Source organism: Rhinoderma darwinii, chromosome 1, assembly GCF_050947455.1.
Source record: "Rhinoderma darwinii isolate aRhiDar2 chromosome 1, aRhiDar2.hap1, whole genome shotgun sequence".
Classification (NCBI taxonomy): Eukaryota; Metazoa; Chordata; class Amphibia; order Anura; family Rhinodermatidae; genus Rhinoderma; species Rhinoderma darwinii.
The window spans coordinates 624,668,584-624,695,250 of NC_134687.1; the positions used below are offsets into that span (position 1 = coordinate 624,668,584).

Below are 26,667 nucleotides of genomic sequence, written 5' to 3' on the forward strand. Positions count from 1 at the left end.
GCACACTGCGGCAGCATCAACGGAGGGCACACTGCGGCAGCATCTATGGAGGACACACTGCGGCAGCATCTACGGAGGGCACACTGCGGCAGCATCTATGGAGGACACACTGCGGCAGCATCTATGGAGGACACACTGCGGCAGCATCTACGGAGGGCACACTGCGTCAGCATCTACGGAGGGCACACTGCGGCAGCATCTACGGAGGGCACACTGCGGCAGCATCTACGGAGGACTCTGCGGCAGCATCTACGGAGGACTCTGCGGCAGCATCTACGGAGGACTCTGCGGCAGCATCTACGGAGGACTCTGCGGCAGCATCTACGGAGGACTCTGCGGCAGCATCTGCATTTAGCGACACTTAAACTGGAAAGCTGGGGGTTGAAATAAATATCTAAAATTTTAAACCTAGCGGATAAATATCTAAAATTTTAAACCTAGCGGTATTATTCTAGTAATATAGTATTATTATTCTAGTAATATAGTGTTATAGTAGTTCAAATAACTAATTGATTAACAATAATTTTGTATTGTATCAAATTTGAAAGTAATGCGGCCCGTCAACTTCCCATTTTTTCTATATGCGGCCCACTTACCCGGCCGAGTTTGAGACCCCTGTTCTAAAGTGAGCAGCGAGGAGAACAGCGAGGCGAACAGAACGGCAAGGCAGTAAGTAATTATGTGATGGGGTAATTAATGCGGAGATGGGGTTGTTAGGAGCGGTGGCACTAATGCACATGATCGTAATGGGGCCGTGTCACCATGCTACAGGTACTGTAGGCAACGTAGACATTTATGATGCTAGGAGTCCCTACTTCCCCTGTTCTGCATTGTATCTTTTTGTTCAGTACGTGGGGAGGCCGAGACTCATAGCATCATATACAGGGAGGCTGTGTGGCATCATATATGGGGAGGCTGTGTGGCATCATATACGGGGAGGCTGTGTGGCATCATATACAGGGAGGCTGTGTGGCATCATATACAGGAAGGCTGTGTGGCATCATATACGGGGAGGCTGTGTGGCATCATATACGGGGAGGCTGTGTGGCATTATATACGGGGAGGCTGTGTGGCATCATATACGGGGAGGCTGTGTGGCACCATATACAAGGAGCCTGCGTGGCATCACATGCAGGGAGGCTGTGTGGCATCACATGCAGGGAGGCTGTGTGGCATCACATACAGGGAGGCTGTGTGCCATCATATATATGGAGGTTGTGTGGTATCATATACAGGGAGGTGTGTGGTATCATATACAGGGAGGTGTGTGGTATCATATACAGGGAGGTGTGTGGTATAATATACAGCGAGGCTGTGGGGCATCATATACAGGGAGGCTGTGGGGCATCATATACAGGGAGGCTGTGGGGCATCATATACAGGGAGGCTGTGGGGCATCATATACAGGGAGGTGTGTGGCATCATATACAGGGAGGTGTGTGGCATCATATACAGGGAGGCTGTGGGGCATCATATACAGGGAGGCTGTGGGGCATCATATACAGGGAGGCTGTGGGGCATCATATACAGGGAGGCTGTGGGGCATCATATACAGGGAGGCTGTGTGGCATCATATACAGGGAGGCTGTGTGGCATCATATACAGGGAAGCTGTGTGGCATCATATACAGGGAAGCTGTGTGGCATCATATACAGGGAAGCTGTGTGGCATCATATACAGGAAGGCTGTGTGGCATCATATACAGGAGGTGTGTGGCATCATATACAGGGAGGCTGTGTGGCATCATATACAGGGAGGCTGTGTGGCATCATATACAGGGAAGCTGTGTGGCATCATATACAGGAAGGCTGTGTGGCATCATATACAGGGAGGTGTGTGGCATCATATACAGGAGGTGTGTGGCATCATACACAGGGAGGCTGTGTGGCATCATATACAGGAAGGCTGTGGGGCATCATATACAGGGAGGATGTGTGGCATTATATACAGGGAAGCTGTGTGGCATCATATACAGGGAAGCTGTGTGGCATCATATACAGGGAAGCTGTGTGGCATCATATACAGGGAAGCTGTGTGGCATCATATACAGGAAGGCTGTGTGGCATTATATACAGGGAGGCTATGTGGCATCATATACAGGGAGGCTGTGTGGCATCATATACAGGGAAGCTGTGTGGCATCATATACAGGGAGGCTGTGTGGCATCATATACAGGGAGGCTGTGTGGCATCATATACATGGAGGCTGTGTGGCATCATATACATGGAGGCTATGTGGCATCATATACAGGGAGGCTGTGTGGCATCATATAGAGGGAAGCTGTGTGGCATCATATACAGGGAGGCTGTGTGGCATCATATACATGGAGGCTGTGTGGCATCATATACATGGAGGCTGTGTGGCATCATATACAGGAAGGCTGTGTGGCATCATATACATGGAGGCTGTGTGGCATCATATACACGGAGGCTGTGTCCTCACAGGCTGATCCAGGTGGATGATTTATGGCTATTGCCAACCAATAATCTCTGCCTCTTCCTGCAGTGGGTTGGAGATTGCACATCGCCCGTGACATGCATGCTGCTGCAAAGAGAACAGTCCGAAGCCTGACCTGTGCCTTAGGCCAGCATCCTGACTAAATTCTGCCAGTAGCTACAACACGCATCGGGGAGCAGAGAGCTGCAGGTCCGTCCTAGTGAGCGGTCGAATGGGCCAGACAAGTTCTATTGAGTTCTACTGTGTCCATACAGCAGCTTACAAGGACAGACCTGCAGCAGCTAACAAGGAGAGACCTCCCACCACTGTGACAGCTTCCTGCGCCCCTGTACATGTAGTTGCTGCTGGCGGAGGCACAACTCTCCGCACCCCAGTCGATCAGCTGTTTAAAGGATCTGCTTCCCCTTCATCACTCATACTGCAAGACGCCGACACATTCGTAGTGGCGGTTCACAGTATTACAGTTTCCTCCCGTGGCGGAAACCCCTTAAGGACTTGGCCTTAGAACGCAGTTTATTTTGTTTGTTTCTTTGTTTGTTGCATAACCGCATTTCGAGAGCCATAACTTTTTTATTTTTCTGTTGACGTCACTGTATGAGGGCTTACTTTTTGCCGGACTAGTTGTATTTTTTAATTGCATCATTTTAGGCTACATATAAGTTTTATTAATTTTTTTAAGGGCAAAACTGCCTTGCCAACGTGTGATCGCATTGCGGGGGTGTTGATGGGGTGACATAGGGAGCTTTCTGTCCTAATATTTAAAGAACACAGTCACTATTGATGGTAAGGGAGTTATCGGAGGATTACTTGGATTCCAGCCATTGCATCGGGATGTTAGCTGTGTAGCGCCATTCCCATGACGTCAACGTAGAGTACAGTGACTATGGCGTACAATTATGGTGCGGTGCAGGAATGAGAACCAAAAGGCATTTATGGTATAAGTACATGTGGGGGCGGCACCACTCATGGAGTGAAAAATTCCTTCCCGTGGCTGCTGTAATAAAGGAAAGGAAGTATTAATTTGTCAATACATAAAGTAAGAAGAGATCCAATTCCCAGAACGTTCTGCACGGAGATGCATTTTGCTAATAGCCGGTGGTGGAAGCGCTAATTAATGTGTGATGAATAGACGCACGTTCCTCTCTTCAGCACTTATTTCAGTAATAGATACTAGTGAGCTAATGTGGAGAAGTTACGAGCAAGGATCGCAGTATGTTACATTACTGAACGATCTTACGATCCGTATGTCAGGTACAAAACTGTGATATAGGAAACCATTCACTAGAAGGGTCGGATAGAATCATAGTTGTATAGGGACATGGGTAACAAGGTTGAAAAAAGACACAGGTCCATTAAGTCCAACCTATAATCCTGCAGTGTTGATCCAGAGAAGGGCAAGAACCCACATGAGGCAGTTGTCAATTGCTTCATATTATTGAGAAAAAATTCCAAATATGTCAATCAGAATAAATCCCTGGATAACGTCCCATCTCCAGTAATCTGGTACATATAAATGTAATATTTTTTTCAAGAAAGGCATCCAGACCCCTCTTGAACCATCACAACATGCCATGATTTTAATTGCCTTGACAGCAGCTGCCTGACACTGGGTGCTAAAGTTAAGATTACTGTCCACCAATAGCCCCAAGTCCCTTTCACCAAATTTATCACCGTGGCGCACCCAGCATTATAGATTTGGCACATCTTGCTAGACATGTTAGACACTTACCTCTTCCTTACATCACCTATCGGCTGGTGTACTTTACACCAATATTTTGCTCTAAAAACGGTGCACGCCGTTTATAAAACTGGTGCAATTTATGACTTCTCTTCTTCTCTAGACACTTTTCAAAACTGTCGAATGAGGTGTAAAAGTATCGAAAACACATATTTGGTGCACACCATGTATGCCATTTTTTTGTGCAATTGTTGTACAACATCTAATTCACATTTTACATCTAGTAACTGCATATTTTTTACGTCTTTCTATGTTTTTGTTAACCCACAGCATGCCCTATTTGTCGCGATTTCACTTCAATGACGAAAACCACAGAATTGAAACGGATCGTGGTTCGTAGATTCAATACAGCATTAGAAAAAATATGATCAATGTTGAAACTCTCATAATAGACCAACTTTTTGGTAATGAAGGCTCTGGGCTGGAATCAAAAATTCTATGCAAATGGCCACTGGGGAGGAAAATCATCATATTTCAGGAAAGATATTAGTTAAACAAATAGAGCCCATGCAAATATGGACCAGTTAGATCACCTTTTACATTTCCCGACCTCAACTAGAAAAATTAGATCCAGAAACAAATTTTTGCTTTGGGTAACTGCCCCAGTTTATACCTACATACGTTTTGATCTGAGGCCCGCTGCGGTTTTGCCTCCTAGGTTTTTTATAAAAATGGATCCTTTTATACTCAGCACAGTTATCACTGAGATCATTGGCTCAACAAGTTATAAAGCAACATCCACACATGTTTGGAAGACGTTTCAGACATTTTTTTATGCTCATTGACGTTAACACAAAAACTTTTGCTCCAGTGCATTCCAAAAACTTCCAAAAATTGGCTGCTGAAAATAACACAATGGGAACAAACCCAAAGTAGCAAATATGTTTTCTGTTTTTAAATGGTTTTCTTCCAAAATGAATGAACATTGGCAATATTCTACAATTGAAAAACTTTTTCCATCATTATATTTAATGTGGATGTTTTGTTGGTAATTTGAAATGTGAAAAAAAAAAAGATATTTAAATCTGCCTCATAGACATTAGTTATTTTTGTCAGCTGATCCTGTCGGAAAATGATCATCTAATGTTTAAAAATCAGGATCCGCATTATTATGTCGCTCTCTTTGGCCCCCAGTGTTCTCTTCTGTAAACTTGTTAAAGGCTATATCCACCTTCCCAACCTTTTTATTTCTTTGTCTAAAATTAAGCAAATAGACTTCATTAAATATCTCCTACTGTTTTGTTTAGAGCTGCTATGCAGATCTATGCGTCTCTATGGTAACAGACTACAAACAAACCCTGTGTAGTCTGACCCTGCAGTCACACTCCCTTTCATCCATCCCCTACTTCTTGCTAATTAACTAAATGTAAGACGAAGGGGTCAAATAGTGTAACGGCTACCGCCGTTCCTCACCTTTGGCTTCTCGCCAGCGTCTCCCACCTTGGAGACACCAGCTTACGCGGCCGTCCTGCTCTGGACTGTCTCCTAGGGTGCACACATGCAAAAAGTTCCCTAACCAATCCCCAGATCATCCTGGACTATAAAAAGGGCTCCGCCCTTCCACTCCTTGCCTGAGCGTTGTTGTTGTCTACCCACATTCGTATTGCAAATGGCCCCTTACTTGTTTCCTACTCCCAGTGTTCCCGTATCCTGCTTCTTGTATCCTGTTTCTGTGTTGTTCAAGCCTAAGACTTTAGTTGGAGTGTGTCATCTGCGACCACGTCGAGCTCAATCTGTGCCAAAGCCTCTGCTACACCTCGAGTCTGTCTGGACTCTTACAGGTACTCTAGTGCTAAAGACTTTACATTGACTTTTCATAGACTGATTGTTGGCCAGCTGCCACGCTGCTACGCTGGAGCGGCCTAGTAAGTTTACATACCCCAGGATCGTGACAGATAGAAGAAAGCATAGTAGCAGGATCACTCCGGTTAACAGGACTGTAGGACAGAAATGGAAAACGGGGTAAGATTTTGGTTTTGTTGTAGGTGGAGGGCAAACTAGATGCTTCTGCATTGGCTCCAAAAGTCAACCCACAGAAGAATCTACATGACACATGTATTTATCATACATAATTTTTTACGGGTGTAACGTGGTTGTTGGTTGGGTGTCCTTCTTGCAACGTCTTTGTCTACCCATGGGGTGTAGCAGCAACTAGTAGGAACTAAAAAAAAAGACGTTCGGTGGCTCACAACACGATTTGTTGTATGTAACTTTCATTATTTCCAATATAAGTTCCCCCGAGGCTCAACATCTGTTGTATAATATAAATTGTATTGCACCTGCTCTCTATGTGAAAGAAATTATGCAGAGCACTGGTGTAAGATGAAATAGATCGCATGGAGATGCCACAGAAATAAACACCCGCTTTTCCGGACTTTTATCAAGGTGATATAATGCAGAAGATCCATACACACAGATATATGCACATAAATCGTGCTATTGGACCTGGAGTTAGTCGAAGTAATGGAGCTTCAGCGTCAGTGGTATCTGGAGGGAACGTGTTGCCATGAAACTGAGCGTAAACAGAGTAACAAAGACGTCAAAGGTGTGTTCCGATTATTAATGGTGGTACTACAAAATAATATATATTATCTCAGGATAGTTAATTCATGGCTGTACATAGGATGTCCATAAAGCACGGCTGTTATTGCTGTAACTATAGTTAAGTTATTAGGAAAAAAAAACTACATAATAATAAGAATAATCACTAACTATATAGCGTCAACATATTCCGTCACCCAGCCAGTATCTAAGCCATGGTTATGTGACATAGGTCTCCTTGAAGAAATTAAATTTCAAGGCACGCTAAAAACTAGCAATGTTGGGAGCAAGTGTGATGGTTTGGGGCAGTGAGTTTCACAGAATGGGTGCAGCACAGGAGAAGTCCTGTAGACGGGAGTGAGAGGATGTAGTAAGGTAGGATGCGAGCCGTAGGCCATTGGCTGAGCTTATAGGTTGGTAGATGAAGATAAGAGCAGAGATGAATGACGGTACAGAGTTGTGGAGAGATTTGTAGACTAGGAGAGGAGGAGAGCCATGAATATAATTTTGCAAGAAACAGGTAACCAATGTAATAAGCATCAGAGGACAGCGGCGTTAGTATAGCCACTAGACACAGAGATCCCCCTGGCTGCTGATTTCATGATGGAGGGAAGTGTGGAGCCATTCTAATAAGTGAAATGCCAGTTAGAACGGAGTTGCAGTAGTCTAGGTGATAAAGGATCAGGGCCTGGATTAGTGTTTTTTCGTAGTGTATTTTCTTTTTTTTTTTAGGTAAAGACAACAGGATTTGGCAATGGGTTGAATGTGAGGAAGAATGGACAGATCAGAGTCAAGCATAACTCCAAGGTCCTGATGTCTTTGGTGTTACAGGCAGAGATGGAAAGATAAGGTTTTGGAGAAGAAGATGATGGAGAATACAGAAGGAGTTCAGGTTTAGAAATATTAGGTTCGAGATATGGCGAGAACATGACAGCAGGGACAGGAGACTGACACTCAGTAGAGCAGTAGTAAGGTCCTCTATTTAGTTGCGAAATCAAAAATGCTGATAGTCTTCCCAACTGGGATCGTGTAGAGGCTAAACAGGATGGGCCCCAACACTTAATCTTGGGAAACTCCGACAGAGACATTAAGTGGAGTAGAAGAGAAAAAAAACAGCACAAGACACTCTGAAGAGTGTGAAAACCAGGATAGGACGGTGTCGTTGAGGTCAAAGGAACGGAGAGAGCAGAGTATTTGAACATCTATGGTGTCAACCGCAGCAGATAGATCTAGAATGACTAAATGGGAGTATTGACTATTGGATTTGGCCAACAAGAGATTGTTAGATACTTTGATTAATGCATTTAACTGGTCACCAGTGCTCAGAAAGGTCACAGAAGTCACATCGATGTCTCACCTCCCCTCCTAAATTACTAGAACCCATGGATGTGCCTCTAAAGAAGAATCGGACTGAAATTTCATAATAGTCTATATCAGGAATAGAATTGAATAGTAATTACGTCATTATACTTTTATGTCCAGTGGTCGGGTCAGCAAATGTCAGGGACTTAGCTATAGGAGGTGTAGGAGGTACCAGTCTGTTAAGTCTATGGCCGCGGTCCGTCGTTCTGACTTACCCTCCGACGGCCGCGGCCATGGACACGTGAGTTCTCTGCAGCATCTCCCTCCTGTGAGACGCCGGCACTCAATTCCTGGATCTGAGACTGTCTCGCGCAGGGCGCGCGCGCACGGCCTTAAAGGGCCAGTGCGCGCACAATTGCAGGAAGTCTGCAGTCAGTCCAGAATGCTGCTGGACTATAAAAAGGGCTCTGCCCTCTTGATCATTGCCTGAGCTTTGTTGTGTACCTAAAGTTTGTCTTGCAAATGGTCTCCTAGTGTTTTCCAGTTCCCAGTGTTACCTGTTCCTGCTGCCTGTACCCTGTATCCTGTGCTACCGTGCCTCTGTGCCGTCTAGAGTTGAAGTCGAGTTGTGTCTTCCGCTGAATCTACTGTGTCACACCCCGCCGGGTGTCCGTCTACTGCCCACTGGGCCCAGACCCCGCGCCGTGACACAGTCGCACACAGATTTTAATGTCTGAAAGGGCCCAAAGGCCCTATGCCACATAAGAAGACGCCAGTATTATAAATGGCGCATTGTAGGTAGGGATCCCCGTTACAGATTTTGCACTGGGCCTATGGAGCTTCAAGTTACTCCTCTGGCAAATGTCACGTTGTTTCGGATTTCATAAAAATGTATTACAGATATACTGTATGTAATAAGGCTTATTTAATGCCACCATGCAAGCAGTATGCCGATGATGCCAACCGAAACAGATCAGATGAATAACTTCATGAGGATCCCGTGAACCAGAGAACATATTTGGTAACAGATTGTAGTAGATTGGTGTTATTTGGAATTTGTCTTGTGTTCCACTCTAACAGACATATCATGGCGAGTAACCGGTCTCTTCTGTCTTCTTCTATAATTAAAGATATCTTGTAATTAGGAGACGGTATTTCAAGGACTCCGCTCCAGTTTTAATTGAGTAAAGTTATTGATCTTCAGTCTTACGTTCATATAGATGTTCTAGATGTGAGAAAATCCATTCTTGCTTTCAACTCGAGAACGGAAATTTGTAACCACAACACTAGGACATCTCATTCTTTCAACTGATCAAAATGTCAAAAACATAATCCATAAATCCTGGGTCATAACATGATATTATCCGGGACCTAAAACACTATAACCTTGGTCTTACAACGTGAAGTCCCCAAAAGCATAACCATATCAATAACTGTTCACTGATTGATAACGTAATGCTTGGAGGGCACAATCTCCAGGAGTGGAGCATCACATTTGTTTGGTACGTTTTTGGAGCATGGATGTTCCTCTGGTGGCCCAGAATCCTAAAAAGGTGCAATAAACTACAACCCGGTTGCATTAAACTTACACAGTGGAAATTTTTTATGTGTTTTCATGAATTACGAGCAGAAGCAATCCTCAACAAAAGCCAAGAACTCTAGGAGCAACCAACTATGCAACCAAACATCTGCTAATCCCTCTCTTTATTCAGCTAATGGAAGTACTTCAGGAAAAAGCACATGATGCAATTTCCTAATATACCATCCAAATTGAAGGTAGGATATCCCACCGATCGGGAAAAGTCCAAACACTGTGACACATGGCAACTGCTAGAACTAAGTGGCAGTAATGCTAGCACAATTAGTCTGGTGCTGACTGCAACGCCAGTGGCGGGTGCCACTACTGTCGGCAGCGGATGCCACTACTATTGCCGGTCCCCGCCGCATGGTCTCGTAACTTCCTCGCCGACTTCCTGGTTCTGCTGTCTGGCCTAGCTGCCGGCATCTTCACTATGCATCTCCTCCTGCTCGCGGAGATGCATTCCTTAGTGCGCGCGCTCTGGCAGCCTCTTAAAGAGCCAGCGTGCACGCATTGCAAAACTACACAAACCAATCCATGATTGCTCCTGGACTACATAAGACATCTCCTGAGGTCACCTGGTGCCTGAGCGAATGTGGTGCAACATAGTTGTGTCCTGCAAAGGTTCCTGTTTGCATCCTGATTCCAGTCCACACCTGTTCTCTGTTATCAGCCTGTATGCAGCTATCTGCTACAAGCCTGTATGCAGCTATCTGCTACCGACCTGTATCCAGCTATCCGCTACCAGTCTGTGTCCAGCTGTCCGCGGCAAGGCTGTGTCTAGCTATCCGCTAACAGGCTCTATCCAGCTACCTGTAATAATTTCGTATCCTGTTACCCGCCATCAGTCTGCATCCCGTGGGCTACTGCTAGTTACATAGTTCGTACGGTTGAAAAAAGACACATGTCCATCAAGTTTAACCAAGGGATGGGAAAAGGGAAGGTAAAAATTTCTGCACATAGGAGTAAATATTTTTTTGTTCTAGGAAATTATCTAAGGGCCTGTTCACATCATCGTTCGCTTTCCGTTCCGGGGTTCCGTCGGAGGTTTCCGTCGGGTGAACCCCGCAACGGAAAGTGAAAGTGAAACCACAGCTTCTGTTTCAGTCACCATTGATATCAATGGTGACGGAAACATCGCTAATGGTTTCCGTTCGTTACGATTCCGGCAGGTTTACGGTTTTCCGACGGAATAAATAGCGCAGTGTGGTTTCACTTTCGATTTCCGTTGCGGGGTTCACCCGACGGAAACCTCCGATAGTACCCCGGAAAGGAAAGCGAACGGTGATGTGAACAGGCCCTAAGCCTTTTTAAAGCCATCTACTGTCCCTGTTGTGACCAGCTCCTGGAGTAGACTATTCCATAGATTCACAGTTCTCACGGTAAAGAAGCCTTGTCGCCTCTGTAAGTTGGACCTTTTTTTCACCAGACGGAGGGAGTGCCCCCTTGTTTTATGAGGTGGTTTTACATGGAACAGGATTTCACCATATTTTTTGTATGTGCCATTAATATATTTATATAAGTTAATCATGTCCCCCCTTAGTCGTCTCTTTTCAAGGCTAAATAGGTTTAATTCTTTGAATCTTTCCTCATAACTTAGATTCTCCATGCCCCCTTATTAGCTTCGTTGCTCTTCTTTGTATTTTCTGTATCAAACTACCTGAGATGAGTCTGAGGCTTAATAAATGTTAAGAACTGTGTCTTCTGATCCGCATCCATCCGCCAAGGTACCATCTGCCGATGCCTTTACCCTCCGTGTACTACACCATTGTATCCTGTTCCGCTGGGCCAGCCGCTACACTTCGATCACCTCAAGAGGTATTGACATGGTAGTCTCCCCGGAGTGAAGTCCTGATGAGGATACTTAGATAACGCTCTTAGAGGTGGCCCTAAGTCAAACCGGTGGAACAAAACGGATTGCAATCCAGAAACAAGGTGAGGGTCAGGTTCAGAATAAGGAGTAAAGAACCAATGCAATCACAGGGATGCTCCTTAATTCACAGACGAGGGCTGTCAGCTGGATTACTCTTTAAATAAACCGCCAGATCTGACATCTTTAGTGAGCGCCGGTCTCTATAGCAATGTGATGTGGCCGGTAGTTGGAGGCAGGTAGTGGCAATGGCAAGCCAGAGGAAAACACAGGAGCGAGCAAGGGCGAGGCTGGTCGAACAGCATACCAGATTTTTCAGGACCTACGTAGTCTAAGCTGTATGGGTGGCCATACACATGAGATTTCTGTCAATGGATCCTACCAATTTTGGCTTGGCCTCCTGACAATCCCATGTCTACTGGGGCAGCCAATGGATGTATTTATGGTGGAATCCGGGAAGGTTTGGTTGACAAATATCTTATTCTTAGCCTAATTTTTTTCACATTATCACTTTTAGCCAAGATTAATAGCAGATCGTTCTGTTTTTATTAGATATTAAATTTTCAGACAACCATAAAGCTACAATATGTATTATACGTTACAGCCCTGCCACACTATTTCTTACAGAAATTATCAACTCATCGAGTGATTCCTTTACACATGCAGAATGAACAGTTAATAACGGAAGACGCTGATCTCCGAGGATCAGACCTACAGTGAAGGAAGTATTTGATCAATTTTACCAGTGAGAGATAGATTATATTAAAAAACAGAAAATCATTATATTATATTTTAATATAATCTATCTCTCACTGGTAAAATTAACCTAGCCTAAAAATTCTAGACTGTTCATGACTTTGACAGTGGGCAAACTTACAAAATCAGCAAGGGATCGAATACTTATTTCCTTCACTGTATATGACTGAAATGTTTAGCCATTGTCGGATCATTACTCCTTGTGGGCATGGGACATTGGGTATTCAGAGTGGATGCTGTATGGAAGGATGGGCACTGTATGTGATCGTTGTATTCCTCAGAAGTAGCCATGTGTTCACTATTAAGAATACTATACAGCAAAATATGGATTTTATCTATCATTTGTGTTCATGTTGACATTTTAAAAAAACGTCCACAAATGTGTAAGGCATGAGCTGATCAAGTCAAGAAAAAGGTGCACCCTGATGCATTGCTCTGAGGCCAAAGAACTTTGGACACTTTAAGCAATATATATTACCACTCAATGCTGTTCTAGGAGATGCATGCCATCAGGTAACGTGAATTTCATGATATAATACACTATATGGACTGTGAGTGGTATTATTACAAAGTGGAAGCGTTTAGGAGCCAAAGTAACTCAGCCACGAAGTGCAGACCATGTAAAGTTACAGAGCGGGGTGGTGAGTGCTGAGGCGCATAGTGCATAAAAGTCGCCAACGCTCTGCTGACCCAATAACTGCAGAGTACAAACGCATGGGGGCTGAGTAGCTGCATGCCAGCCTTACATCACCAAGCACAATGCCAAGCGTCGGATGGAGGGATGTAAAGCCGCCGCCACGGGACTCTGGAGCAGTGGAAACGTGTTCTGTGGAGTGACGCTTCTCCATCTGGCAGTCTGATGGATAAGTCTGAGTTTGGTGAATTCCAGGAGAACGTTACCAGCCTGACTGCATTGTGCCAGCTGTATAGTTTGGTGGAGGAGGGATAATGCTATGGGGGTGTTTTTCAGAGGTTGGCCCTTTAGTTCCAGTAAAGGGAAATCTTAATTCTTCAGCATTACCAAGACATTTCGGACAATTGTTGCTTCCAACTTTGTGTGAACAGTTTGGGGTTCGGCCCTTTTCTGTTACTCATGACTGGGCCCCAGTGCACAAGGTCCATAAAGACGTGGTTGGGGGAGTTTGGAGTGGAAGAACTTGACTGGCCAGAGCCCTGACCCCAACCCCATCCAACACCTTTGGGATGAACTAGAATGGAGATTGTGAGCCAGGCCCCCTCCCCCAACATCAGTGTCTGACCTCACAAATGCTCTTCTGGATGAATGGGCAAAAATTCCCCCAGACACACTCCAAAATTTTGTAGAAAGTCTTCCCAGAAGAGTGGATGCTGTTTTACTACAAAGAAGGACCAACATATTAATGCCTATGGATTGAGAATGAGATGTTAGTGTAATGGGCAGGCCAGTATAGTGTAGCTATATAATATGCTTGGCCAGTGACCAATCCCAAAAATATAGACCAGTGGTTTCCAAACACATGCTATTCCAAACCCTATTACCAGTTCATTGTTGATGAACCCCCTTCTAGCATATGGCAGGAAAAGCACCCTATATAATGCTACATTCTAGCCAAGGTTTGGAGGCTAATTTGCTTGTCCCCATGAAAAACCTTCTTGGGCAGAATGAAATCTGTTTGTCATCCCCACTTCTCGGGAACCCTGGTTGTAAAACACTGCTTTAAAATGAATGTCCACCTTTTATCATCAGGTCATAACCTGCATAGACAAAAACGGAGCTGCGTTATAAATATAAAGATAAATTAAGAAATTAGATTCGAATTTTTTAACCTATTTCGATATACCCACTCATACTCAAAAATGGACTACCCTAATGTACATTGTAGATGATTTGTCCAACATTTATCCACTGTTACAGTATGGTTTCCACACTATAGAAGCCCATTGCTGTTAAATCTATCAGGGCCGGTTTTAGGTTGGATGGCGCACTGTGCGGTACCTTCTATTGGCGCCATATCATATGTTGTACTATCATACAGGTTACAAATAACCATACCAGTGCCAAATTAGCGTCATGCTGTATGGTGCTTAGAGAACAGCGCCAAACGTTGGCCTGTGCTATACAATATGTCAAAAATGTCGCTATACAATATTTAGATTAGTGGCGGTCACAAGCCTCGGCTGCCAGGCCATCAGTGGATCCATCATTAGGGACAGCTTATACACCCCGTGGGACCACACAGGTCACACACCCCTAAGGCCAAGCCTTGATCTTCATCACATACTTTCCCACACCAGATATATATAAGCTATAGGGATATAGCCTTTCACTTCATAGGTGTCAACTTCACAAGGTCACGTCACAGCTGAGCTTCAGCATGGAGAAAAAAAGATTTAGAAAATGTTAATGGGAAATGACGCATTATGTGTCCGAAATGTCAACTTTGATGGTGGCTTCGGGGGTCTTGCAAATGGAAAACAATGTAATGACTGGAGTTTTTTTTTAATGTAATCCCGAAACACAGTAGACTGGAGACTGGTACATGTAGAATCCTGGTGCCATACTATAAAACTTAATGTGTTATTAATCGAATCAAGACTGGCACCACGTATGACACAGCTCCCTCAATCAAATTGATCAGAACTTGAATCTGAAGCTGGCACCATAGATAGCAAAATAAGACAACAGGTGGCAAGTTTGTTTCACACATAGTCTTGATCTGATTTTAGAGTCTTCAGTACAATTCATGGAAATGGGTCTCCTATAATAGGTCTACTGATTTACTGGCAGATTCTACTGCCAATTGTCACCAGGGTTAGCATAGAATTGTCACTAATGTAAGAACAGTACACTTAGCATTAGTCACTATACAGCATCACTGGTACATGGCATCATACTGGCAGAAGAATTAGACCCATACCCCCAGCATTTGACGCCAGGCTATCAACCATTTCTCTAGTACTTATAGGCTAGACATATAGCACCTGCAGTAAACATTGCAGAGCTGCCCTTTGCACCATTATAATATCACTGTATTACTTACTATTAGGTCATAATAAACTTTTTTGATTGGTTGGTTCTTTAAGAAGGTATTTTAATAAATACAAGTCCGTCACTACACATAGACTTTAATGGAGACTGCTGTGCACATCGCCGGTCCCCGGCGCTTTATGTATACAAAGTGGATAAAGCAGTCCATAATGAATTAGGCTCTGTTCACATCTGAGTTGGAGGCTCCATTGGGGCCTCCATCGCAGATATGGCAGAGATTACTGCAAACAATAGCGAAGCATGCTGCGCTTTTGTTTCGGGAAAATCCATGGACACTCTGAGAGAAAGCCGACAGGACCCATCAAAGTCAATGGGTTCCTTCGCTCACTGGAGGTGTCCGTTGTGGCAACGGAACCGACGCTTCCGGCTATTCCCTTGTTCTGCTCCTCTGACTGAGCAGAACAACGGAATACCCAGCGCAGGTGTCAACTAGCCCTGATCTGTGATGACACGTAGGGGGTATTTCCAAATTGCTCAGGGATCACCGTAGCTCCCAGTCAACAAATAGAACAATAAAGTGACACTGACCCGCTCTGCACATGTTCTGCACATATTTGCACATAGGATATTTATAGCCTCCGAGCACGCTCAATATTCTGAGTGCATAAACCTGATGTTATAGTAATCAATGACCGATCCTATAGACTTCGTGGAGCAGCTGTCAGGATCGGAGGAATGCTCTTTAACACAGTCTGCCGGAGCTATAAATACAAGGTGGAGCTTTGCCTATTAAAGATCAGCACAAGTAAAGCAAACATGACCCCGCAGTTAATGGATTGACATGCCCAATAGTCTGCTACCATAATGGGGCAAAAATAGAAGCGCTCACAAATGGAAAGAGTCTCACCTTAAAATAAGAAAGTCAACAATAAGTAGAAGTCCTTAAAGGAAAATTCCATTCGAGAAAAAAAAATCAGCTACCACATAGTGTCCGTATATGTACATTGTAAAGACTTTGTGCTTCCTGTACTCACTGGAACAGTATGGTTATGCGGGTTTTGCCGCAGATTTTACCCGATGCAGTCAAAGGGTGAGATTTCCGCACAAGAATAAGCACCCTGCAAATTTGAAAATAGGCACCATGCTCATATTTACGCGCAGAATTTTTCCATTACGCGTGGCAGGGAAACCTCATCCACATGTATTGTACTGTACATTGCTGTGGATTTGCGGTACGGACCCTCCATCTGAAATCCACGGTAAATCCTCCAAGCCTGAACGTGGCCTAAATTTGCTTACTTTTTCAACAAAAGGAAGATAATAATTGATTTCAAAGTCATATTGTTATAGATTATTCTGTGGTATTTCATCGCTTTTATCTTTATATTCTATGTGAATCAAGATCAGATATTGAAAAATCCCTGTATGTTAAAAACAAAAAAAAAAGGTTCTAAAAACAGGTGCTTTGATAGGCCCCAGATTGTGACGAACAGAGAGAGAACATGGGAATCCCTAGATCATTACTGACTGTGGCATCTAGAGGGTTAAGTGGTCAGTATCTGAATTTACCCTGGGAGCGCGACGGTCAAACCGTGGTTCCACCAGGGCAGCCGTGGAAGCATTTGGACATGCTTGTAAGTCCAAATACATTAAAGGGGTGGTCCAGGATAACTTGGCTTCTTTCTTTCAGCGCCGCACCTATCCACAGGTCTGGAGTGGTATTGCAGTACACTGAGCTGCAATACCACACACAACCTGTAGGTAGGTGTGGGTCCGTTTCTGGAAGAAAGAATCCAAGTTCTCTTGGACAACCCCTTTAAAGCATTTGACTTCAATGTAGCTGAACTGTAATGTCAGATGCAACCCATGGACAGGTGTGGCGCTGTTTCTATAAGAAAGTCATGTTTTTCTAATACTGGACAACCCCTTTAAAGGGGTAGTCTCATCACAGACAACTTCTTTCCTTTGGGAGCCAGCGTGTCGATAAGCTGATTTTGATTTCGCCGGGGGACCAGAGCCCAGCCAAACATTGGCGGCTTGAGTCAGCCAGAGGGGGGGCTCTGTAAGAGTGGCTTTCCATTCTGGCTCATAGATGGGATCCCGAGCTTGGGTTGTGGGCAATAGGGCATATGTACAGAGGTTTTCTTCATGAACCAATCTCTTGAACACCTTGCACATTTGGGAGTACTGGGACGGACCTATGTTATTAGTTTCTAGTGGGAGCTTCCTGGACCCCTGTGTGACATGAGAGGATGGGATATGGTGGTAAAATCGCATTCACACTGGGGATCTGCATGCACAGAATTTGTCTAATTTGTTGAGGTGATGGAGAAACTCGAAAATAAAGAAGTTGCAGAGGATTCAGTCTTCAACCTCAGACAATTTTATGGCAGCCTGTGTCTACAGCACCCTGTGCAGCATCCTATAGGCTTCTCTATTCTACTGACAGTGCTGCAGGACAATAGCGGAACCTCTCCCCAACGCTGCCCTGTTCAATCCCAATAATAGGATTATACTACATGAATTGTGCATGAGAAACTCTCTAAGACAAGACTCGATTCGTCACTTTTTGTGGTCGATTGACTTTGGAGTAGCACCAAACATTAGATTTCCATATATTATATAGATATAATAGGCCCTGCTATAGGGGAAATACCCTGCCATACTTCCTCTCTGCTTTTCCTTGAGTAACCACATTGACATTTGAAGACAAAGGTAAGAGAAAGCCAAAAGGGGGAAAACAACAGATCTAGAGGAAATCACATACAGTCCCGTGCTTTGTATGTACAGGTAGCAGAATGTAGAGTTTATAAAAGGGTAAGGTCTAGTTTTGGATTGGGATTCTTTTGGGCCACCAGAGATGATTTCTGAGGACCACCCTCCATCTATACAGAACGCCCCCTATTAATCACATCGTAATATTTGTAGTTCTCATTGTACACACAGGACATATCATCTATAAGATCTAAAAGGCTATTTGAGATCATCCCATAAGAAATAGACCCTGGTGGTAAGTGATCGCCCCGAAGTCACCTCCAAATAGGGTTGTCTACTGCTGGGGCCCATTATTGTGTCAGAGCGGGAGCCCTCTGGAGGTACTCTGATGGGCCAGTCCGATCCTGAGGGATGGTTTTCAACTTATATTCACGGCATCCAGTGATATTCGCTGCACGTGAACGAGGAGTACTCAGGCTACCCCCATAGACATGAGATTGAGATTGGCGGTATCCGCTGACAAATATATAATGTCTACAGCAATCTTAAAAGGGGTTTGCTCATAAACACTTATCACATAAGCGTCAGGATCCCGATCCTGAGAACGGGGGTCTGCATCAGTCCACAGTGAGAGCCTTTATCTCCAAATGGACAAGAGGTGGAACAGTGGTAAATTTTTCCAAGAGTGACCAACCTGCCAACACAGAGGAACTTTGAAAAAGCTGCAGGCCGATAGGACAAGGAGGAAGAAATGGGCAAAAGTGTAAAGTAGCAAAGAGCAAACCACTGCCGATCAAGAGAGTAACATTCACTTGAGAGGAGATATGTTGGAGTTCCCAAAACAGCGGGAAAAACCAAATCAGTGTTGTGGCCCCTTCATTCTCAGGATCAGTGGGAGTCCCAACAGTCGGACCCACACCGATCAGAAAGTGACGGCACATCCCAGCAATATGCCATAACTTTCTGGGATGGGAAAACCCCATTAAAAGAGATCTAGTCTGGTCATGCAGTATTATTTTTTCCATCAAAACAACGGACACCACAGCGTTACCTAACGGACCCCATAATAAAAGTCAATGGGGTCATTAAATGACAGATCCGCCATTGCGTCTTTGTTTCCATTACAATTGGAACCCATGCCGCAAATGTGAACAGAGTCCTACTAGGAATCATAAGCTCTGCACTGTAACAACATACGATTTGTCCAATTAGGATAACCCCTGTCCATATGCCCAGAATGAAGAGCCGCTCTGTAAGGCCCCATACACAAGACCGAAGATTTCGTCTGTAATTACGGACCCATTCATTTCTATGGCCGACGGACACCTTCCTGTATATTTACGGGAAGGTGTCCATCCTGTAGAAACCTTCCGTAAAAAATAGGACATGTCCTATTTTTTTTATTTTACGGACCGTGCTCCCATACTTTAAAATGGGAGCACGGTCTGCAAATGCGGACGACTGTCCACAGCCTTCCGTGCCCATAATCATGGACCGTGGTTGGGGACACGGTCGTGTGCATGGGGCCTAAGACCTGGCACGCCCTTATATTACATGGATTTCTATTTATTCAAATGAGTACCATGTAATGCTACATCTATATGTACAAATGTGAGGCTGGCCGCAGCTTCCCCCTCTGATAACAGATGATCCTGGGGGGCAGGGGGGGGGGCGAGAGAAGACGGCTTTCTTAATGAAAAGTGACTGGATAGAGAAGAATTTTTAACGACAATAAAGGGTTGAATTTACCATAAAAACAGATGAATGGAATAGTGGAAAAGTTGTGTATAAAACCCCACTTGTAATATAATAGATAAGGCTTAAATCAGGCTTCAAGTAAATGGGGCTGAGTTGACCCAAGAGGACACGAATAGGCAAGAAAGGTGCCGATTTAGGAAAATAAAGCATTTGATGACATCATCACTTGACATGCTGCAGAGGGTCTGGTATAACTATAGAGTTATGCAGCTTTTCTCTATAAATAAGGCAGCCCTGACAAGGTGAGTCTCTGGTTGTACAGCTATAATGTAGGAACACATCTGAATGACGTCACATTTTTGGGGCAGGTGGGCTCACGCAATTTGATCAGAATGTGCGCTAAGAACCTTGTATTTATAGCTATAGTAAATACAACAGCAATGCAATTAGAAATATTAAACGTTTGCATATATCTTAGCGTCTTCGTGTTTTCTTTTGCATGGCAGTCGCAGCAGACTTACACCTGCCCATTTATTTCAATTTGTCTGAAGGTTCTCACTAACTTTGTCTTTTGCCTTAACCCATCAACTATGACAGGGTTAAGCCCATGCGTTCATCTCTTAGGAGCGGAGTCTTGGTCTTCCACCTAAACCTTCTAGAAAATGCAAAATATACAAAGGTCGTGAAGGAAATTACTCCACGTGGTGAAAGTTAATGTGAGATACGGCTGCATTAAGTTCTGGCAAGCGGCTCTATAAGCCATTACAGCCTGGAAACTAGGCCAGGCTTATATTACAGCTGCATACAATAGCATCTACGTCCTAGTTATGGAAAAATCACATTGTGGTAAATGTCTCATAAAACAGCAGCAGAAGTGTGGAGCACTGTGGCCGCGCATCATGTTCTCACTCTAATGGACCAGCCACATTAACAGATTTCTACATGGCTGCAATTACATACGTGTAATTAGAGTTCCTACCGGAGAAGTTCATCCATATATTTCCAGGAGAAGGAACAGAGGAACAGCACCACACAAAGTTCTTAGGAAAGATGCTCCAGAATTGTTATTTCATGGGCAATACAAGAAGATTACATATCCTCGATACTACACCACGCAGGAGAGCTGACAGATCAACTATACTACACCACACAGGAGAGCTGACAGATCCTCTATACTACACCACACAGGAGAGCTGACAGATCCTCTATACTACACCACACAGGAGAGCTGACATGTCCTCTATACTACACCACACAGGAGAGCTGACAGATCAACTATACTACACCACACAGGAGAGCTGACAGATCAACTATACTACACCACACAGGAGAGCTGACAGATCCTCTATACTATACCATACTGGAAAGCTGACATAACCTCTATACTACACCACAAAGGAGAGCGGAGAGCTCCTCTATACTACACCACACAGGAGAACTGACAGATCCTCTATACTACTCCACACAGGAAAGCTGACATATACCCTATACTACACCACACAGGAGAGCGGACAGATCCTATATACTACACCACACAGGAGAGCTGACATATCCTCTATACTACACCACACAGGAGAACTGACAGCTCCTCTATACTACACCACACATGAGAGCTGACAGCTCCTCTATACTACACCACACAGGAGAGCTGACATATCCTCTATACTACACCACACAGGAGAACTGACAGATCCTCTATACTACACCACACAGGAGAGCTGACAGATCCTCTATACTACACCACACAGGAGAGCTGACAGATCCTCTATACTACACCACAAAGGAGAGCTGACGGATCCTATATACTACATAACACAGGAGAGCTGACAGACCCGCTATACTACATCACACAGGAGAACTGACATGTCCTATATACTACACCACACAGGAGAGCTGACAGGTCCTCTATACTACACCACAAAGGAGAGCTGAGAGCTCCTCTATACTACACCACACAGGAGAACTGACAGATCCTCTATACTACTCCACACAGGAAAGCTGACATATACTACACCACACAGGAGAGCTGACCGATCCTATATACTACACCACACAGGAGAGCTGACAGATCCTCTATACTACACCACACAGGAGAGCTGACAGATCCTCTATACTACACCACACAGGAGAGCTGACGGATCCTATATACTACATAACACAGGAGAGCTGACAGACGCGCTATACTACATCACACAGGAGAACTGACATGTCCTATATACTACACCATACAGGAAAGCTGACAGATCCTATATACTACACCACACAACACAAGAGAACTGACAGATTCTCTATATTAAACCACACAGGAGAGCTGACGGATCCTATATACTACACCACACAGGAGAGCTGAGAGCTGCTCTATACTACACCACACAGGAGAGCTGACAGATCTTATATACTACATAACACAGGAGAGCTGATGGATCCTCTATACTACACCACACAGGAGAGCTGTCAGATCCTATATACTACATGACACAGGAGAGCTGACAGATCCGCTATACTACAGCACACAGGAGAGCTGACAGATCCTCTATACTACACCACACAGGAGAGCTGACGGATCCTATATACTACATAACACAGGAGAGCTGACAGACCCGCTATACTACATCACACAGGAGAACTGACATGTGCTATATACTTCACCATACAGGAAAGCTGACAGATCCTATATACTACACCACACAACACAAGAGAACTGACAGATTCTCTATACTACACCACACAGGAGAGCTGACGGATCCTATATACTACACCACACAGGAGAGCTGAGAGCTCCTCTACACTACACCACACAAGAGCTGACAGATCCTATATACTACATAACACAGGAGAGCTGATGGATCCTCTATACTACACCACACAGGAGAGCTGCTCTATACTACACCACACAAGAGAGCTGACAGATCCTCTATACTAAACCACACAGGAGAGCTGATAGATCCTCTATACTACAACACACAGATGAAGTGACAGCTCCTCTATACTACACCACACAGGAGAGCTGACAGAGCCTCTATATTACACCACACAGGAGAGCTGACAGATCCTCTATACTACACCACACAGGAGAGCTGACAGATCCTCTATACTACACCACACAGGAGACCTGACAGCTCCTCTATACTACACCACACAGGAGAGCTGACAGATCCTCTATACTACAGCACACAGGAGAGCTGACAGATCCTATATACTACACCACACAGGAGAACTGACAGATCCTATATACTACAGCACACTGGAGAGCTGACAGATCCTATATACTACACCACACAGGAGAGCTGACATATCCTCTATACTACACCACACAGGAGAGCTCACAAGTTCTCTTTAAAGCTCATCTTTTCCAAGTTTCATAATGTACAATATTAATGCTCCTGCATCCATTTTTGCAAATTTAATCCAAAAGATATTGTGACTTCTTTTGCAATCTTTTCATCTTTTCATGCTTTCTTTTGTGTCAGTGATTTGTACCTAAAACAAGTCTGTGAGGCAGGAAGAGGAAGTATTTTGCACAGCAGACAAAACATTCTGTGATCACTGTACGTACTGAAATGGTAGTCACCGTAACAGCTAGATATGTGTTTGCTAGGTAACGTGAAGTACCACATAGATTCAAATAGGAACAAAAGGCAAACATAAAATCTATATAACTGAGTAATGTAAATATAATTGTAACTGTGCAGTGGATTTAGCTAAAATAAATGTATTTCTGTGTCACTTCGTAGAACACCAAAGAAACGTCTATCGACTTACCATTGCTATTTCTCCTAGTCCCAGCTGTGCCCGTCCCAAAGTCTGCCAGGCCTCAACAAACTTTGGGTTTCTGCTGACTGCTGTTTGAGCGGCTTGCACTGCAGGAAATATTTCCTGAAGACTCAGAAGAGACTGAAAAAGAAAAAAAGAAAAAAGAATCATACAATTTTGATATTGTTTGTGTATATTGAAGTAGCTTCTTTTAACAGAGACTTTTTGCATGGATACACTTATTTGCTAAGTGCATACATTCATGCAGCACAATTCTGCCAGTAGAGGGAGCAAACTGAAGACAGATGAGTTTTTTCACAGGCTTATTGAACAATGGGAGTTGTATAAATCTGTATTTGGCTTGCTCCCCCTAGTGGCCATCTTGTGCTGAAAAAAAGTCTGCTCAAATAAACATTCATTTATGAAATCACAAAAATAATAATAGTAACACATTTTATTTTCTAGCAGAAAGCACCCTGCGCCTTGATGTGCCCCTATTTAACCATTTAAGTTCTGATGCAGATAATTTATAAGCTCAGAATTGGATGATATAATAAACGTGGTATTTTTCAGTTGATACACAAGTTATGTTATTGATCACCAAGGATTTCACAAGAACATTGCATGAGAAACGCAGCAGTCACGTACTCCGGACCCATATTCTGCGTGCTGTCCCCAAGATTTTTTAGAGCATATAGGTGTCATAGAAGGGTTACCCCAGATTGGGATTACCCCACTGTTCTCCATCTCTCATTTGAATGCTTTCCAAAAATTTCATATGACATTAGATTGTGAGCCCCATTGGGGACAGGATCTGTTGTGTAGAATATGATCATAAATAATGGGTAGTAAATTTATCACATTGCAATATTTAAAGGGGGTGTAAAAGATTAGGAAAGCATGGTAGCTTTTCCAAAAACAGTGCCACGTCTGCTCTCAGGTTGTGTGTGGAATTGCAGCTCAACTTCATTCACTTCATTGGCGCTGAGCTGCAATACCATAGACAGGGGTGGCGCTGTTTTGGAAAAAGGTAGCAATGTTTTATTCAAATCCTGGGAAAACCCCTTTAATCTATTGTTATGAGATCTGGCCCAAGCCATAAAAATATTATAATATGCCTTATTTGGGCATACTGATCTGATATAATTCATAGGGGGGTCCATTCATAGGGGGGACTTTTTTACATACAGTAGTCAGGGAGCCGCATCAAGTTCTGGAGGCAACTGGTCTGCATGGAAATAATTGGACGACCCCATGTTTTGTTCATAAATATCAGCTGATGGCGGGGAGACCAATCAGAAATCTACATAATACAGTTTGAGATTTTTCAAAACCGGCAAATTTGTAGTGAAAAGTGGGCAGAGCTTCAGTGCTGCGGTCAAGGAAACTCTGTTATCAAGCTTATCATTTATCAAACTTGTCATTTATCAATCTTGTCATTTATCAGAAGTATTATTTAGAAAAGTGCTGGAGAACTGCGTTCGGTCAACGTTGGCATTTATTTCTGCCAATGGCAGATTCAGAAGCAGGTTGTGTGTCTTATATGTGGCTGCTATAAGTAGGCAGGTGGTCTCGGTTCCCGAGGTGGGATGGGGCCTCCACTAACCTTTATCCGGCCCTACCTATTAGATTAATCCACCAAGTAATGTCTGATATTACAAACCTTTCCTCACTCCCGCCACCTACTCTGCAGAACCGGCTCCTCTTCGGAGGAGCCTGGCTTGCAGAACAGAAGTCAAGAGCGAGGCAAATTAAGTACATAAAGGGGTATGGTCTGAGGTCTGAATATTGGTGTCTGGTCTGGGGTATGGTCTGAGGTCTGAATATTGGCATCTGGTCTGGGGTATGGCCTGAGGTCTGAATATTGGCATCTGGTCTGGGGTATGGCCTGAGGTCTGAATATTGGCATCTGGTCTGGGGTATGGCCTGAGGTCTGAATATTGGCATCTGGTCTGGGGTATGGCCTGAGGTCTGAATATTGGCGTCTGGTCTTGGGTATGGTCTGAGGTCTGAATATTGGCGTCTGGTCTGGGGTATAGCCTGAGGTCTGACTATTGGCCTCATGTCTATGGCCTAGGGTCTGAATATTGGCGTCTGTTCTGGGGTATGGCCTGAAGTCTCCATGGCCGTAGCCGTGTGCACGGTCCGTGATTACGGCACGGACGGCCGTGGAGTGTCATCGCAGACCGTGCACACAGAAGATGTGCATTTATTTCAATGGGACTGGACCGCAATTGCGGACTGTAAAATGACTTGTCCTGAGTTTTTATGTTCTGCATTTGCGGCCCCCACACGGTCCATGTTAACTACGGTCGTGTGCATGAGCCCATAGAAATGAATGGGTCCACAATTTATCCGGATTTTTGCGGATGAACTGCTGACGCAAAAAGACGTTCGTGTGCATGAGGCCTGTGTGTCTCCATGGTAAGCGATTACAAACAAACCTTGTGCTGCTGTCATACTCTCTTCCACCGACCGAATGTCGGTGAGCAAGAAGTAGAGGACAACGGAAAGGGAGTATGATTTCAGAATCAGACTATACAGAGCTTGTTGGTAGTAAGTAACCATGGCGACACATCGATCTGTGTCGGAGCTGTAGGCAGAAAACAATAGATTTTTAAATTAAGAATATTTGTGAAGTTGCCTCATTTGTTTTTATTTGAGATGAATATTGGCAGATATGCGTTAAGTGTTTAGAATTTTGTATTTTTTAGCAGAAACACCACCATCGCTCTCCTGCTATTCATTTTACAATTTTATTAGGTCCAAATATGGATTGTTAAAATAATTACTGGTTTGGGCATCAACTTGACATTCAAGGAAAAAAGTTAGAGGTCCAGCACACGATGTGATGTGAAAAAAATACAAAACTGTTTATTTACGTCAAAATTAAAACAAGAAATTAAAAAATCCCGGGAGAGAATGCCTACGCGTTTCAAACTTTTCAGTTCTTAATCATAGCTACTCTCTGATGTATAGCGTCTGCTTTTATGGATCAGATATTGGGAAAAACAAGGAAATGGGAGTGCTTAGAATTAACCCCTTCAAGTAGATTTTCTATTGGGTACACCGTTTCTTTGCACATTTTTAGCAGCATACTAAACAGAATCACAGGAAAGGAGACCAAGTACAATGCAAACAATTGAATAAACAATATGAGTGGGGCATTCTATTATATTAGATGCATATGTACTCACCTCTTTAGATTAAAAGATACAAAAAATACAATCTATTTATGTGTCTCCTGGAAAGTTGTGTCTTTTCACAAATTAGTCCATTTATAAATCAGG

General features: G+C 43.9%; 1 protein-coding gene across 1 annotated transcript in view; it reads right to left on the reverse strand.

Annotated features, from left to right (window-relative positions):
• Positions 1-26,667, reverse strand: part of TTC33 (tetratricopeptide repeat domain 33) — a 223,399-nt gene that overhangs the window by 11,826 nt on the left and 184,906 nt on the right. Inside the window, exon 4 of the mRNA XM_075847598.1 lies at positions 23,387-23,518. Within this exon, the coding sequence (XP_075703713.1) occupies positions 23,387-23,518 (132 nt within the window). The remainder of the gene's footprint in view (positions 1-23,386; positions 23,519-26,667) is intronic.